General features: G+C 34.5%; 1 protein-coding gene across 4 annotated transcripts in view; it reads right to left on the bottom strand.

Moving 5' to 3' along the window:
* Nucleotides 1–19,084, bottom strand: part of ITCH (itchy E3 ubiquitin protein ligase) — a 124,212-nt gene that overhangs the window by 48,233 nt on the left and 56,895 nt on the right. For all 4 annotated transcript variants that reach the window (XM_046678859.1, XM_046678858.1, XM_046678861.1 and 1 more), the window contains 6 exons: nt 18,803–18,940; nt 10,972–11,017; nt 4,876–5,033; nt 3,448–3,637; nt 2,100–2,195; nt 530–704 (listed from right to left, as the gene is read on the bottom strand). In XM_046678859.1, coding sequence (XP_046534815.1) covers nt 530–704; nt 2,100–2,195; nt 3,448–3,637; nt 4,876–5,033; nt 10,972–11,017; nt 18,803–18,940 — 803 coding nt within the window. The remainder of the gene's footprint in view (nt 1–529; nt 705–2,099; nt 2,196–3,447; nt 3,638–4,875; nt 5,034–10,971; nt 11,018–18,802; nt 18,941–19,084) is intronic.

The following is a 19,084-nucleotide window of genomic DNA, read 5'->3' as shown; positions in this document are numbered from 1 at the left end:
TTTTGAAGGCAGAATAATATATTTAGCATAATCCTATAAGAAATCAAATTTCTTTAGTCTCCTAGAGTACCAAATACTGTATTAGGTAAACTTTACCTTTATATGTTACAAAATGATGCAATTCTATCATCAGTTCTATATAACCACCAAAGAGTCAGGTACTCTTAGACCCAAGGTTTCAGATGTTCTGCTAAGTTAGGCAGTATTAAATTTAGAACTGTTTTAATTCTTTTCAAACTATTTGGGCTTATTTTTACTATTGTTTTGTCCAAGGATTTTAAGTTTGTCTTAACTTCTTTCTTTTTTGACATTAACAAAGCAAATGAGGTTGAACTTCAGGAAATTTCAAAGAGGAAAGAACATATCACATAGAATACTCAAGTCAAGGTCTAACAATAATATCTATCAACAGCAACAACTGGGTTGCCATCCTACTTGTACCTTCTTTTTAGTGCTTTACATCTCATATGCAGGAAAAGGTTGAAAACCAAATACTCTTATTAAGTGTATAATGCAACAGGCTGCTCACCCCATAAATGAATCTCTGATTAAACTGCTGCATTGCTCCTTGAAGTTGGCTACGTTGGAGCTGCCACTGTTCATAGTTCCGGACGGATTCCAATGTTGGCCTCTGCCACGTTGTTGTTCTTGTGAAATGGTCAACATAATAAATACGTCCCATGTTGTCAACCCGCCGTTCCCAGCTAAATCAGGATAAAAACAACCTAATTCAACAAATACTTATGAAACAGATAAGAATTAAGCAGGACTTCACCTTGGCCCTGGTGTGGGTTTGGTAAGATTTTACCTTGAGAAACTATTTTTTATTTACCTGAAGTCTTTTATTTTATATATCTTTAAATGGTATATAAGTAAACTTAAGATAAGTGTTTCTACAAATTTCTTTCTTTTTTTCTTTTCTTTTGCTGAGGAAGATTCGCCCCAAGCTAACATCTGTGCCACTTTTCCTCTATTTTTTAGTATGTGGGCCGCCAGCACATCATGGCCATTAATAGAGCACTGTCAGTCCACGCCTGGGAACCAAACCCGGGCTGCCAAAGCAGAATGTGCTGAACTTAACCACTAGGCCACCAGGGCTGGCCCCCAAAATTTCCTTCTTAAAAGTTCTTAAGATGTATCAGCCAGGTTTTTAAAACACAATGTACATTCACGGGGTGGGGGGGGGAACAGTCATTAAGAAAAAAGTTCTCATTTTCTTTCCCATGTTCTTTTGACTGTTGTTATCCCAATACAGACACAATTGTATATACAGCTTTCCATAGATATCAAAAAGCACTTTTTCACAAGAATACAACTATCTTATTTATTATTTCAAATGGATGCATAGTATTAAGTAAATCTTGACACAATAATTTGGTGATTTCTACCTGATTGTTTAGGGTTCTTTCTAATATTCTGATATTATAAATACTAAAATAATAAATACCTTTAATATATCACAACTTTTTTCCTTCCTTTGCACTATTGCTTTAGGATAAATTTCCTAGAGAGGATTACTACAAGTATGTACATTATCATGGTTACATATACTTCCTGTAAGAGTTGTAACTAACTTATTTCCCCATTTTTGCTACTGACTTCTGTTGAATAAAAATATTTTTCTTCCAATTATTTTATATAATGTAAATGCCAAATGCATAACATCATGTATTAATATACACTTTATTTCCCCAACTATTTTGCAATGAACTCACTACTACATATTAAACTTTTTAATATAATAGGGACTTTATCCTCATATATATGATGGGGCTATAATTCTTACTCAGTTAAATAATTACTCTTGAAGAAACCAATCCTAAAACCCTGCAGTTTGAGCCAGGTAAAAGTTCAAAAAGGAAAACTTCGAAGTAGCAAGACCTATGGAATCTTTAGGTTAGAAATGACTGACGATAAAAATCATTCATCATGCTCAATCAATTCTCTGATGCTTTCCAGTTTGTATCCACTACAAAATAGAGTGGGTAGAAAAAAGACTGACAGAGAGAGGAAAAGCAGCAATGTAGGGAAGATTCTGTACAGATATAATCTATAGTTCTGAATAAATACTTCTTTTCTTCTTTAATTTGGACACTTACCCAGGAGGTAGAGGTTCTGGTCTATCCCACGTTGTTCTTTTTTCAATATGATCTACATAGTAAACTCGCCCATGCTGGTCCACTCTCTGCTCCCAACTTAAAGACAAAATTAAAAAGGCTGGTAACATACTTGTATGAATAGCCTGGCTTTTTAATCCTGTCTTTGCCTTTTTCTCTTACATTACCATATTTCAGAACTGAGGCAAAAAAGAATATTAGTAAATAAAGAAGATTATTCCAAAAGAATTTAGGAATAAAGTCAAGAAATGTTATCCTGAGGGTGACACACAGTGGATGAGATTTCTTCTATAGAACTATCTGCTCTAGGAGATGCCTTATGTTTCTTAAGAGGCTTGAGGTCAATGCACTCAGGAGACAAAGTCTGAGTCAATCAGATCAGGGTATATGCAGGACTTGAATGGAAAAGAAAGCTGTAATTAATGTTATAAAATCTGAAGAAAGACTGAGCTGCTAAATGAAGGGCAAAGGACTATTTGGGTTCTAAAAAAGCTGAAAATAAAGAATAAGACTTTATCAGGTGTGTCTCTGCACAGTCCAACAGACAAAGTCAATCTTATTGTTCTAGTCTCCTTGACAGGTTTATCCCCAAAGTGAAGAAGATAGGAAAAAAATATCACAGCTTAGATGTACCAATCACTTCTAAGAGTACCCAGTTTCTCTTTGCTAATCTCTTGCACAAACAATTCTCAATTCTGGCTTCTTACGTAGGTTTCCAAAAGGAAAATGGCCTAACTACCCACACAAGTAATATAATTCTGTTTAGCAATTAAAATTCTCAACATGAGAGTTTATTACTTTATCAGCTAGCCAATTAATCTTGATTAGCATTCTGAGCTCTGGATTAATTTGAATGTCACAATGTATATACATATATAAACTACTGGAGTATTATTAATTTTAAATACAATTAGTAGAGATTAAAATGGGATTATGAGTACTAATTTTCTGAGTTTCCTAACTTTGCTTTAAATGATTTCATGATGGAAAAATTTTTTATTTTAAAAAGTGATTCTTTTTCCCTTCAAAGAAAAAGCAATCTGAATTAGGTGACTATTTTATTACTTGGACTTGGTTAACTTTCTGTGGTTCAGAGTCCTTCAAAAAATATATATATATTCTTCCACTTTGCCCTAGCAATGAGGGGAGAAATTTCAAATGCGGTGAGAGCTTTTTTTGTTCAGTTTGACTCTACACACTCCTCCCCAAAATCAGTTACAATTGCTTGGAGACAGATTTTTAAAGAATGGAGTTCAGCATTATTTTCCTTATTAATAAGTATATGCAGAAGCCTAAAGAAAAGAAGTGTTAATCAAAAACAATTACTTACCCAGGTGGTAGGGGAGCTTGAGGTACAGGATTTAATGGCCTAGGGCCTGAGCCTCCAGATATAGTAAGAGGAATTATTAATCCAGACGTTGCTCCTTCAGATGTATTTGAATTTGTATTCGTTAGTGGCAGAGAGCCTGTGCTAGATCCATCACTTTCAGAAGTGGCAGATGGTGAACCATTGACAGATGCTATAAAAGATTTGGGGAAAATAGCAATATCTTTTCAGAAATCTAAATTCAGGATAGAACATTAACTTAAAACAATAAAAAGGTAGATGACAAACAAAATTTAAGATGTGGATATGCAGATGAAAATGACTTAAATAATGGGAACTAGCCAATGGTCCCACTTAACAGGCTTGTTCACAACTTTTTAAGTTCTGACTACCCCATGTTTCATTATTAATTATGAAGCACATACAGATTCTGATTTCCTAATGCCACAAGAAATAAAAACTTTTAGAATAGGAAAGTGTTGGTATCCCTTATTACAGATTCATTTACTAACTTTCTAGATCCTTAAGACTGTCTTTCCTATGAAACCCTGAAGATCAGAGACCAATTTTTGATATTAATTACAAATACGGAAGATCTGAGTGATAATCAATAATATTCTTAAAAATAGTTAAGTACATATTACATCTTGAAGAAATACTTGTTGACAAAATAATTCCCAAAGGAAGTCTCCAATATTATGACAAAGTAGTATACAATCTCAAAGGCTGGAAGTAAATTGTTAACACAATTATTTACAGAAAAAAAGGAGAAGTATATAATTAAACACAAAGTCATTTAACAAAATGCTTTGTAGACAACTAATTTACTTTTCTAATAATATTTGGTTTAATTATTTTACATTCCCTGCCACATACTAGCACAAGAAAATAATAATATATTAAAGATTTATTCTGGCTAATCAGGAAAAATGAACCTGTAGATGTCCATATTTTTACTACGTGAAATATGTTCATTTGTTGTATAATTTTTGCTTTAAAATCTGAATATCATTTAGCATTGTTGGGTCATTTGCCATTTACAAATTGTCTTTTTAAAGGATACAATGAGAATAAACAACCAGATCCTTGATTCTGGGACATGTTTATGTTCACACAGTTACAAAGTTTGCCAGAAAGTTGCAGTCTTATCTGTACTGCCTATACTTTATATGCTGCACATGTGATTTTCATTCTCAGTAGAGCACTTGTCTCAATAACTTCACCTCTGAAGGAAACACTTAGGGAAAAGGCACATCTTGATTACCTATAGAAAGATCATTCTTGACCAAAATCTTAAATGTAAAAATACATATAGGAAACTGATCTAAAAGGATACCTTGACACCTACCTGAGGGTCAGTTCCCAAACAGAATATTATTTACAATCACAATACTGAGAGCTACATCTCTAGTGTATGGCTGGAATACATACCTGGTCTACGTGGGGTAGGTGGAGGTGGTCGTGATGGTCTTGGAGGCCTAGAAGGTTTAAAACCGCCATTTGAGAGTGATGGAGAATTATTCCCATTGACCCTCCTATTTTCAACAGACCCTACGTCCTCAGGGTCATCTGATCCATTTGTGCTTGCTCTGGGTACGAAGGCAGGAAAGAAAAGGGAATGGAAAATGAATGTTCTTTGCATTTCACAAAAAAACCAGCAGAGAGACCAAAACTTAAAGTTTTAGGAGCTTGAGAAAAGCTTTCTAATTTCTTTTAATACCTTTCTTGTATCTTCCATCACCTTCCTTCTTCTAGATCTTTCCTCTCAGTTCACAAATATAATTGAACCCCTCAACCTAAAACACTTCCTCAACGCTAACTGTTCCTCAAACTGTTCTCTCATACTCCTTTCCTTTATTATAATTTTTTTATTTATGCAATTAATGTAGTTAGTGCATTTTAATTTTTAAAAGGTTTTCAAAGTGAAAAGTAACTTCTAATTACAAAATAAAAATTACCTTCAATCCTATATTCTGGATATTATTACCATCAAGATATAGGAGTATCTCTTGTCAGTCTTTCTTCATTGGCTATGATTGTGACCATACAATGTATATGATCATACGATGTTTCATATCCTGCTGAGTTTTTGTTTCTTTGTTTTGTTATTCATTATATACCGGGCATTTCCCCCAAATTATTTAAAAACATTTCTAACGACTGTAGAATACCCTATCATATGGACATACCATAATTTAATCATTTTCTTTTTGTTGGTTGGTTGTTTGCAGGGTTATTTTGGCATTTTCTATTTCCTTCAGAAAGAGAACAGAATAGCTGGGTCAGAGTATGCAAATATTTTGAAGACTGAAATATTGATTGCTAAATTTTTAAAGAAATATTTTAAAGGTAATAATTGATCTGTTCTCCCATCAGCTGGATATGAAAACGCCATCTCACCATAAAGTGTTTAAATATTTTAAAATCTTTGGCAATCTGGTAAATAAAAATGTTAATTTTCAACAATATTTCACTTATAGGCCATATGAGTTTCTTCTTCCATGAACTCTATGTCTTTTGTATATTGTTCTATTATAGGAGAATATTTTCCTTATTATTTGTAAAAGCTTTTTACAATCTGAGGATACTAATTATCATCTTTAATATTGGTTAAATATTTGTCATTTGCATTTAATTCTATATTTTTAAATATACAAGAGTTTTATATTTCTGTATAATTTATTCAGAAATAATTATTCATATTTTCTTCTAAAGGTTTTATAGTTTCATTGTTTGAAATCAATTTTATTATTTTTTATTTTTTTTTAAAGTTTGGCACCTGGGCTAACAACTGTTCTCAATCTTTTTCTTTTTTTCCTGCTTTATCTCCCCAAACTCCCCCTGTACATAGTTGTATATCTTAGTTGCAGGTCCTTCTAGTTGGGGGATGTGGGACACCGCCTCAACATGGCCTGACGAGTGGTGCCATGTCCGTGCCCAGGATCCGAACCCTGGGCCGCCGCAGTGGAGTGCGAGAACTTAACCACTCGGCCATGGAGCCAGCCCCTGAAATCAATTTTAAAATCAACCTGGAATCTACTCTGATCTTGGGCTGAGCTGAAGCTCTAACCTGGTTTTTCATTTTCCACACAGACGGTTTTACCTGGCTTGATTACTCTGAGATCTCACTCTTTTCTGCAGTATTTGACAGTGGTAAATACTCCATCTTTTAAAAACATTTTTCTCTCAACTTCTGTGACACCACTATTCTAATCTTGTACTGTCACTTCTAACCATCCTTTCTTTGGTTTGTCCTCTTCCTCCCATTCACTAAATTGTAGGTCCCTTTGTTTCTGTTCTTGTCTTCCCTTTCCTTTTCCATATATTTTCCCCTAGAGTCTCAAATTCCATGATTTCAAAGATCATCTCTAAAATGATTCCCAAATCAGACTCTTTAATCTTTGCCTCATTCCCATTCTCTGGTACCAAACTATCATCTAAACGTAGGAGATCTAGAATAACTCTCCAATACTAAGGCTACTCTTCCTCCTACGTTCTGGTTCTGTAGGAGATACTGCTATTCTCCCAGACAATTTGACTTTTTTTCTCTCCTGTGCTGCTTGACACTCAATACCCAAGTCCCACTGATTTCACTTCCACATTCTTTCTATACTTTTCTATCACCACTGCTCCAGTTCTAACCCTCATTATCTCTCAGTGGATTACCGTAACAAATTCCTAATAGGTCTTCTCACTTTCACTCACCACCACATAATCCAAACTATACACAACTGTCAAACAACGTAATTTTTCCTATGGAGTTCTGATCATACTGATGCCTTATGCAAATATTTTTAGGGACATTCCTCTCCACAGAAAAAGATTCTACAAGCCTATACTTACTTGCAAACCAAAATCTCCATCTGGCCCCAACCTCTGTAATACTAAAAATAACTTTTATTGAGGGCTAAGCACTTACATGAAAAAAAATTCCACTTTCAGCAGCAGTAAAGCATAATTACGAACTCAGGCTCTAAAGGTAAGGCTGTCCCAGGTTCAACTGTGCCATGCACACTATTAACTCAGGAAACTTTCTCTTTCTGAGACTCAGTTTTCTCATGACCTGTAAAAAATGATACCTACCTACCTCAAAGAAATGTTTATGGATTAACTGAAATAAGAGGAATCATGCTTATCAATACTGCCTGACATATTGTAACAGGCAATAAATATTAATTGATTCTACTCTCAAATTCACCTCCTATCATTTCTCCCTTTCAATTACTCTATTTTCAGCCAAACACTATGATTGAAGATTTCTAATAAAACACTGTGTTCTCTCCCACCTCCATGACTGTTTTTCTTCCTTTCCCCTAGAACTCCTTCCTCTCTGCAATTTCACCAAGACATGCATATCCAAATTATAACCATGCTTTGTGTTCTTAGGTCAAATGCTATTTCTTCCATGAAGATTTTATACATTTTATACCCTGATTTACATTTTTTAAATACTTTATCTTCTAATAGTAAACAAAAATAAAAACAGTCCAAAAAGAAACAAGATTCAAACTAGCTCTGAAGTAAAAAAGTATATTAAGATGGAGTGACATTTCTGGAAAATTCTGCAAGCCTGGATTTTCAAGAAATAGCCTTTGTTATGTAACTGAAAAACCCATAGTTCATTGTAATCTAAGAAATAGCTATATGTCTAACCATTGTAGTTCTCAAAGTGTAGGGCCTGGTCTAGCAGCATCAGCATAACCTGGAAACTTCTGAGAAATGCACATCTTGGGCCCTACCCTAGACCTAACAAATTGGGAACTGGAGATGAGACTCAGCAATCTGTAGTTTAAAAAGCTCTCCGGGTGATTCTAACATACTCTGAAGTTTGAGAAACATGGCCATAGTACTAAAATAACATTGGTGGTTTGTTTTAGTTCCTTTAATAAGTGGGTGTGAAGTTAAAACCCGAAATGGTTTTTAAAAACCAATATGGAAACCTATACACTATACAGAATTGTCAGTGTGAACCCACCACCACCATTATCTTTGAGAAGCAATTAGCTAACTATGTGCTATTATGGTTTTTTTCCACAATCTTGCAAACCTCTGCTTATCTCACCACACATATATATCTGACGTATACATAAACTCAGATGCTTATGGACAGGATAAAGAACCTTGAGAACTGAGATGCTAATACAATAAGGCCATAAGAAATATACAAATCAAAGAGTAGCAGTCAAAAAGGCACATGTAACAACAAAATCTTGAACACCAGGCACCAATCATCTTGGTACTTCATAAAAATGACAAAGACAACACTGAGAAACATTAAACATCCAGACATGCTATGGTGGAAAGGAGACAAGCAAGCTACATTTATAATACACATAGTGCTTGAATTAGGACAAGGCAAAATAATCTAAAGCTATTTAGTAAACTTTTTAAACGGTAACTGGTAAGGAACCGAAGACTTTGTTCACTAGATATATGTTGCCCTGCTTTTTAGTCTTATAGTTATGAAGTCTGCAAATAAAAGCAAAGGGGAAAAGCCAGTCATGGCCATGATTTTGTGTAATAACATTTAAACAGCATTTGGCAGTCTACAAAATGCATTTCAAACCCATCATCACACAGGCATGCTCTCTGGAATAAAAGCTAATGCAAAGGAATTCATGCTGAACACAAAAGACATGGTCAAAGATTAGTCTGGCAGTCTCAGAAACCTGGAAGACACTGTTCCTCAGATTATTAAGGACAAAGATTCATTTGGGAACATGTAAAGCATTGATTTAATAATTGGCATGAAGCTAAGGCTCTGGAAATGCCTTTGTAAGAAATTTATAGTTGTCTAGAGTGGTTTCATAAAAGTATTGTAAGAAAGAGATTTGCAAAAGAGAAACAAGAGAGTGACATAACAGAAGCTTTCAATGGACATACAAAATTTGATTACATTCTCACTTGTCAATGAAAACACTTGGGTTAATTACTCAAAAGAGGAGTTAACTGACCAAAGCAAACTGAAATATTAAGACATTTTAATGGAGGAAATTTCAGGAATTCAAAGAATCTTCTATTATATGTAGAACTAAAAAGAGGCACAAGAGGCATAAGTTGTCTACGGAGATATTTATGAAATCTTAAAAAATTTTTCTGGGGCCAGCCAGGCTGGTGTAGTGGTTAAGTACATGTGCTCCGCTTCAGCAGCCAGGATTGCAGGTTTGGGTCCTGGGTGTGGAACTACACACTGCTCATCAAGCCATGCTGTGGGGGCATCCCACATACAAAACAGAGGAAGACTGGCACAGATGTTAGCTCAGGGACAATCTTCCTCAAGCAAAAAGAGGAGGATTGGCAACAGATGTTAGCTTAGGGTGAATGTTCCTCACCAAAGCACACACACGCAAAAAAAAATCAAAAAGACCAAAATTTTTCTATTGCTTTTTAATCACAGTGAGAAATAAAAGTAGGTATTGTTCTCTGGGCAAGAAGTTACTACTCTTTAATAGTCTACCTCTTATGAGATTAGTATAAAAGATTTTTTTGTCACAGGAGTGATTCTGTGAAGGTAGATCTCTATTAGGTAAAATAGAGCAGTTTTATAAACTTTGATTTTCTTAAATGTCTTGAGTTGTCCTTTGTTTTTAAGTTTTTATTATTAAATTTTCCATGCATCACAAAAGTAGATAGACTAGTACAACAAACTCCCATGGACCTATCAACTCAGCTTCACCAATGATCGACATTTTGTTCTACTTGCTCCACTATCCTCCCCTACAGCATCTGACACTAAAATACCCCATCTTTCTGAATATTTTCCCTTATGTTCTGTGCCACTGCTTTTTGGTTCTTGTTTTCCTCCTCTGACTACTCCTTCCATGGTTCATCTTCTTCCTACCCACTGCTTACCCAATTTGGGAAAAAAAAGAATCTAGTGTGATTTTTTAATTCTCTATTTAAGACTTGTCCCTTACTGCTTTAAGACAAGGGTCATCTCCTTTCCTAATTTTATCTCCCATTACCAGTTTCTAGGATAACCAATATACACTTAAAGTTTGTTAAGTCACTTAACACAACCCAAGGTGTTCAACACTTTTCAGGCCCTAAACCTAAAGGCTGATAGTGCTGAATTAAAGTGCTAAATCTAAGCTAAGAGCCAACAGCTGGTACAAATCTATGCCCCTTCTCTGAAGGCCCAGAAGATACCATAGCTAGTGAGGACCTTCACATATACCCAAAGCTTATATTCCAGCTTTCCTAGAAAAGAAATTTAACAGCCCAGTGATGGCCCTAGGATTCTGAACTTTCTCCCTTTGGAAAAGTGCCAATATATTCACTTACTCCAAGATGAAGGAAGTATTAGTGATGTGGGTATCCCTGGCCTACTCCAGAGAACTGCAGTCAGATAAGCTGAGTCTTGAATCTTTCATAAATATTTCCTTTCTTACCTTGAGCCTGAATTTTTTTTCGACACTCATGTATTTTTATATCAATCTGAACTTGAAGTTTTGACTAAAATGAATCTTTATTCATTCTCCTTCGTCTCTTTCTGCATTCTACAGTAAGCAATAAGTGAACTCTTACCTTGTTTCGTCCTTGAGTCTGGAGCTATCATCATTCTGTGAAGCACCTTTAACGTCAATAAAGTTTAGTCAGAAAATGAGTTTTAAAAACTGGTTTTCACTTTTTTCATAAATATGTTATGTAAGCAAAGCCTTTTATTAAATCTTCCAGTAGAGAAGACACTAAAACATAAATTTCAACACGTCATTTAAAAAGAAAATGTGATAAATGTTCATATGATTGAAGTAAGAAAAGTTTTACCAAAATTGTGTGAGATGTTAATTAGTCAAGGTATATTACTCGTGCTACTTCTGCCTTTTTTGAAATATGTTTGCTTGATTCTAACTCAAATCTATTATTTTAGCTATCTTTTGTATTCTAAATACCTCACAAAAAAAGTGCTGATCACCAGCAGGATGATGAATAAAACAGATTCTGAAAACAGAAAATCCTGTAACATCTCTCTTACGCAAGGGCCTGGAAAACAGCTTCAAGAATAGGAAAGGCACAAATGGGTCTCAAAGTGGACAAAACGAACGCCACAACATTCACAATTTCTTCAACTTTTATTCATGGGAGATATCCCTAGGATTCAGTAAGGGCTTATGTACTATAAAAGCATTAGAGAGAGGCTGCTAAAGGTAGGCAGTGATTGGAGCAAAAACAGTAGAGAAGGAAAAACTATAAAATGCAGAAATAAGAACTCAAATTTAATATTCTAGGTCATTTAGTTAAGGAACAATAGTCCATGAATACAGTCATAGTTTCAAACAGTGAAATCACCACTATATTACTCCAAAGCATAATTAATGGATTAGTTCATTAAAAAGATGCTGAGTCACCACTATATCATACTTTGCAAGGTTGGCAAATATTTCATCTAGTCTAGAAATACTACATTAAAAAATATACTTTGGGGGAAAAGATAGATAAAATGTAGTATATCTATGCAATAGAAAATTAGTCAGTAATAAAAGGAACTATTGAAACATGCTATGTCATGGATGAACTTGAAAAAAATTATCCTAAGTGAAAGAAGCCTGACACGAAAGACCACATATTGTATGATTCAATTTATATATAATGTCCAGAAGAAACAATTTTTAGAGACAGAAAATAGGTTAGTACTTGCTTGGAGCTGGAGGTAGGAACAGGATTTCCTATAAATGGGCAAGAGGAATCTTATTGGGGGGATAAAAATCTTCTAAACCCAATTTACAGTGATGGTTGGATCATTCAGTTAAATTATTAAAAATCATTAAATCACATACTTGAAATGGGTGAACTTTATGAAATATAAAATACACCTCAATAAAGCTGTTAAAAATGGTTTTAAGAAACATGGTACAATGAAACACATTTTCGGTTGAAAAAGGCACATTTCAGTTTTATAAGAATTATTTTTATATGGAATATATTCCCCCAAATAGCTGATGAGACAAATTAAATTAGAAAACCAAACCAAAATATCCAGCATAAGTTACTAAAATCAGTCAATTATTATCCCACTCTTCTCAAAAATTAAGAGAACTGTTTGGAGTAATCTATTTAAATCTACCAATACTGCTACTTCTAAACTTTCTCATTTACTACAGTGAAGCATAGTTAGTATTTAATCACATCGACTCTGAGGCCAGACTTCCTGGGTCTGTATCCTAGCCTCATCATGTACCAACTTTGTGACCTTAGAAAAGTACACTTTCCCATGCCTTTTACCGCATGTATAAAATGAGGACAACAATGATACCTACTTAATAGAACAGATGTGAGAATTAAACATATAAACACTTAGAATAGTGCCCAGCACATATAAGCACTCCATAAAATAATAGCTATCATTATTTCTAAAAGTTTACATCTCATCAGCAAAGTTCGAACCAGGGCAACTTTCATTCAATCTTTTATTTCACTTCAATACACAGTGAAGCGATAACTATGAAATTTATAAATTATTTACATCTAATTCTGTGCTTTCAACCAGAGAAAAGTTTAAAAAAAAAAGATCCAGCACTTAAAACACTTACACAATGAATATCCAAAAGGAGAACAATGGTTGTACTTGAAGTTTACTTTTTACAAATGTATTGCTCTTTAAAAGTATTCCCAATCCAATGTCCTTAAGAAAAACTGATCAGATTTCTAAATGAACTCGTTTTATTTACTCACAGGATGCTTTGGAAGAAGATCCACAAAAAATTTCTTCAACAGACAACAGGGGCTACTCAAAAGGGCCCTCCTGCCCAGAAAATAACTAGCTCTTAGATGAAGCAATTTAACACATTGTTCCTATGGGTGCCTAGCAATCTCAAAAGCAAAACAAACAACTGAACTGATACTAGAACAGGAACTGAGTGCAGTAAGCAAATTTGAAAGGGATGCACTGAGGGCTATTATCAGCTATGAGATGGATCAGAAACAAAGGCTTGGGTTAGCAGCATGGTGAGGGGGCTGAATCAGACAGTCACATTAGGCTGGGTATCCTAGAAAGGAGCTAAAGTGTTCCCAGGTATGTGGCACACCTTAGCAAAAGAAATTTTCTCTGGAGCAAAGAATCCCCATTTTAGGCCCCTACGATTCCCACAGACTAAGATCAATATAAACAGGCAATCAAAGAGCAGCAAACACATTAAGAAAACAATCCTCAATGAAGGACATAAAACATTTATATTCCCAAAGATTTCTGATACTAGAATTTTCAAATGGAGAACGTAAAAAACTATGTATCAAAAGAAAATTAACAAGCAAGAAAGGAGAAACTATCAAAAATAAGCATCAGCAATTCCACTCCTAAGTATATACCAAAGAGAAATGAAGAATGTATACAAAGAAACTTGTACACAAAAGTCTATAACAGCATTATTTATAATTCATTAATAGCCAAAAGGTGGAAATGAGCCAATGCCCATCAGTGGATGAAAGGATGAACAAATTGTGGAATGGAAGTACTCATACATGTTTCAACTTGGATAAACCTCAAAAACAATATGCTAAGTAAGAGAATCCATACACAAAAGGTCACACACTGTACAATTCCTTTTTTATGGATATATCTGAATAGGTAAATCCATAGAGACAGAAAGCAGATTAGTGGTTACAGGGAGGAGGGAATGCAAAATGATTACTTAATGGGCAATGCTGTGTTTTTCTGGGGTGATGAAAAACTCTGGAAACTAGAGAGGTAGTGGATAGACAGCACTGGGAATATACTAAATGCCACTGAATTGTACACTTTATGAAGTTAATTGTATGTGATGTAAATTCCACCCCAATCGAAAGAAGCACAAAAATGGGGCATGTTTGAAGAAACAATGAATGTTGTAAAGAAGAAAATGTACATATCATTATATTCCAGCAATTCCACTCCCAAGTATAGATCCTACATAGACCCTTCAACCTGTGTATGATGAGACATATAAATACATAAATGCAAAAATGTTCAATGTATCACTGTATGTTCATAAAGGCAAAAAACTGGAAACAATCCAAATATCCTTTGACATAAAAATGGATAAACTGTGGTACATTCACCCAACAGATTATTATACAGCAGTGAAAATAAATGAGTTAGATACAATAATATGGATAAATCTTAAAAGGCAATATCGACATTTCCATAGAGCTCAAGAAAAAGCACAAGTAATACACTGTTTAGGGATACATGCATATGTGATAAAATTTTTTTTAAAGCAAGGAAATGATAAATTCAAAATTCAGAACACTGATTATCTCTAGGGGAAAGATAAGGAATGACATAGGGAAGAATATACAGGGAGACACAATGATATCGTTAATTTCTAATTCTTAAAGCTGTGTGGTGGTTCAAGGGTACTAATTCTATTATGCTGGTTTATATCTTACACATATTAAATATGAGAATATATGTTACATATATTATATATATGAAAATATGAATCAAAATGCTTTGTAAATGCTAAAAATAAATGAAGAATACAGTAAAGTTTTAGTTGAAATCAGCAATAACCGTACTATAGCCTTAATACTTCCATTTTTAAAGTAGCACTGGTAAACTAAGACAAAAAAAGTGTGGAAAGGGAGTTTTGGTGGCTTTTTTTGGAAAGTACATTACATTACATAAAAAATGTTCAAATATAATTCAAATTTTAAAGAATACCATTACAGCAGTTTCTCTCTATAAAATAATTAGTTGGTACCCAGACCCAGTTGAATCTAGTAATTTCACATAATATTTGGTAAAGCAAAACAACTACGCTAATTGCTTAGAATTTATTATACTGACAAGAAACATTATAGATATGTTCACATATGAAAACGGTTATTTACCCTAAAATTAAAAAGAATTACAAAAACTAGAGTCTAATGCAAGCAAGAATGAGATAAAATCAAAATGAAATGGAACATACAAATAAAAACCAGAGGTCACATATGCAAAAAACTATCCTTAAATTAATTTTAAACACATCTCCAGAGTATACACGGTAAAGAACAAAGATCTTTACAAGAATACGTTCCTATTTTATAATCATGAATTTAAAAGTAAAATAGATTTTTATTTCTCTTAAGGAAAACTAATGTCTTCGACAATAATACTTTTTGTTGTTTCTTGTTGGATGTCATATTTGGGAAGACAGCTGTAAAAACTAACAATCCACCACTACCACCTGCCCAACAAGTAAAAATAGATGAAGGGGAAGTTCTTGCAGATAGGAACAACTGCCCACACTCAATTTGTTGAGTTAATCTGAGGGCTACAATAACCTCTACCAAACTAGCAAATTAAAATAAAGGCCTCTTCTCAGAGACTTATAAAAGTAGATTAACTATGTACTTAAGTAGAGGAAAACACCAGGGCAAATTAAGTAGTTACTTTCTAAAGCAGAGAAATGAGAACGAGTATCTGAGGGGCTGGCCCGGTGGCGCAGTGGTTAAGTGCACACATTCTACTTTGGTGGCCCGGGGTTCACTGGTTCAGATCCTGGGTGCAGACATGGCACTGCTTGGCAAGCCATGCTGTGGTAGGCATCCCACGTATAAAGTAGAGGAAGATGGGCATAGATGTTAACTCAGGGCCAGTCTTCCTCAGCAAAAAGAGGAGGATTGGCAGCAGATGTTAGCTCAGGGCTAATCTTCCTCAAAAAAAAAAAAAAGAAAGAAAGAAAGAAAGAGAGTATCCGAGAAATAAGGAGTATCAAAAAAAGTTAAAACTGAGACTCTCAGTGGGATATTAAACTTGTTCCCTGAGTGAGGCAAGGGTGGGGAGGTGGGGTAGAGATATAAAGCTCTCGTTTTTAAATAAAGCTTGACGAAAAGTGGGAAGAACAAACAAACATGCCGAGTAAATTCTGTTTCACTGGAAAAAGGTTTACTTATATAACTGCCATTTTTAGAAAATTCATCCACCAAAAAGAATGAACCAAAAATGTATAAGTACTAAAAGGGATAATGTTCTCTCATCAGGAAAATCCAGTCTTCACAGTATATCTAAATAAATAGCAAGCTTTATTTGGTAACCTTTAATATCAAAATTCAGACAGTGATTTCTTTTTATAAACATTATTTAAAAATTAACCAAAAATAATACAGTGTATAAGAACAGGTTTCTTATAAAGAACCATCCTATGTGTTCTTCCACAAAAACTTGTAACTGAACATGCTCAGGGAAAAAAACCCTGTTAAGATTAGAAAAATATTAGGGGCTGGCCCCGTGGCCAAGTGGTTAAGTTCACACACTCCGCTTTGGTGGCCCAGGGTTTCGCCGGTTTGAATCCTGGGCACGGACATGGCACCGCTTGTCAGGCCATGCTGAGGCGGCATCCCACATGCCACAACTAGACAGACCCACAACTAAAAATACACAACTAGGTACCAGGGGGCTTTGGGGAGAAAAAGGAAAAACAAAATCTTAAAAATAAAAAAGAAAGAAAGAAAAATATCAGACTACAAAGCAACAGCAATACCTACCAACCAATCCCCCAACCGCCACAGCCCCTCGTCCTCCTCCCCCGCCCCCGCCCTTCTTCTTATTCAACCAAACAATGCCCATGTACTAGAAATTCAATTTTAGTGTTAAACTCTAATTTTCACTTCTGGCTTGTAGTTAAAGTTAGAGAAACGGAACCAGTCAAAGAACAACACAAGTGTAGTTCCCACTGCACATGCCTGTGGGCTGAACTGGGTTTTCTTTGTTTGCTTACACAATTCATGATTTGATCTAAAATTCCTAGGTTTTGAAGTGTGAAACCAATAGTGTATTGGAAAGGAAAAGAAATATCAACAAACATTTGTGTTTCAATCTTGACTCTACATCATACTAAGTTGGTGTGATATTGGACACACTATTTAAACTCTTAGAGCCTCACTTATAGGCAAAATGCAAGTAACCTTACAGAGTTGTGATGGTTGAATGAGTATCTATGTAAATACACTAACATAGTGCCTGGCACATGGCAGGCATTCAAAAAGTGGCAGCTATTGTATCTGGCAACTCCAACGCTAAAATCTACTGTGACTTCCCGGTTAAAACCCCTCTCTTCTTCAAAGAATCAAGTTTAATTTTGTCAATTATTGTCCTACTTGAGCAGAAAACTGGTGACACAGAAATATCCACTTCTATAGGAAATAAACAGTAAAGTCAGAAGTATAAAAATGCAGTTCAGATCCTACGCTGAAATATGAAGACTGACATGCTTTACTTTTGTTAGTTATTAAATATTCTGCATTAGTAAGAGTTTCAATTTATAGCGGAAAAAACTTAGGAAGCTATAAATACTGAGGTGTAGAGCAGTTTAACAATGTAATTTAAGTTGCATCTTATCTTCCAGAATTCCAATTTGTAGAAAAATGTAACTATTATAGAGTTTGTAGTCAATTAAAAGGAACGTGTCGACTCTGAAGCAGTACAACTATTTCAGAAATTTCTCTCTACTCTCATTAACCCCAAAGAACCCATCTGGAAGATACAGCAGGACTATTTTGAAGGTTCTGCTATTAGAAAAGGTCATAAGTTAAGCAGGAAGTAGGAAGTCTTCGAAAGTAGAAACAGAAGAATAATAGCACCTGACAACTGTGAAATGTTTCATAACACAGTTTCTAAGTAAACAAAAGATCTTTGTGAGACTAATCAAGGAAACCATTAATCTGCTCTTTCTCTTGGGGCCTCTAAAATCTATGTTTCAAGTGAAAATACACTTAGCACATTGGTAAGTAATGGAAATATCTAAATGGAATCCATTGAGAAGTAGTTTTATTAAGCATGCTAGCTGTGCAAGCACTAACTAAGGTGCCACCAAACTTCTCTTAATCACAGCTCATTTTTATTCCCTTTAACAAACACTAATAAATCATAAATTGGAAGATATACAGCATACATATAATGAATTGGTTTTGTCACTATTGTAACACAAAGACATCTCTATAAATGTAGCCTACATAAACAAGAGGAATGACAAATGGATTTCAGCTTGTATTGGCTGTCTGGTACAGTACTAAGGATTTTGAGTCAAATTTAAACTCAACTGGACACTGCTGTAGACAAACTGTCTGCCTTTGGCACTAGTCAGGGAGTGACATCATATATGTCATATTAACTGCTATCATTGGCCTACAGAATAAATACTTTATATATCAATTCATTACTCATAGGGCCCACTGTGATTCAACTTTTATTTGGCTAGCTTTTCAACCTATAGAAAAATGTTTTATTCATATAAACAATGCACTAAAAGGAAAATGTTTAAAATGATTAATGACTCTTTTTAAAAAGGAAATAAAATAATTTAATGTGAATAAGAATAGCAATAATTACACACAGCATACTACAGTGGCTAATATAAGAAGGATCATTAAAGACCTTATACAAAAAGTGATTACTTACTTTCTGAACACGTAGTTTCACCATTGGTAACAACTTCAGACTCTAACTGCAGCCCATCAAGACAAACTGACAAGTCTCCAATTGTCTCTGTCGGCTCTTTGTCACCTACAAGCTGTAAAGTCACAACTACTTCCTCAACTGAAAGAGAATAAAATTACAGAACAAAATAGTCACTTTTTTTCTTTAAGTTATCTCAACTCTCAAAAACAATGTCAGAAAAAATTTCCATTTATATGTACATAAATTGTTGTATCCAAGGTTTCAGGCCTTTGAAAACCAAAA

The sequence above is a fragment of the Equus quagga genome, chromosome 12 (genome assembly GCF_021613505.1).
Source record: "Equus quagga isolate Etosha38 chromosome 12, UCLA_HA_Equagga_1.0, whole genome shotgun sequence".
Taxonomy (NCBI): Eukaryota; Metazoa; Chordata; class Mammalia; order Perissodactyla; family Equidae; genus Equus; species Equus quagga.
Note: the sequence above shows the minus strand (reverse complement) of the source record. Positions and strands in the feature narration are given on the sequence as shown.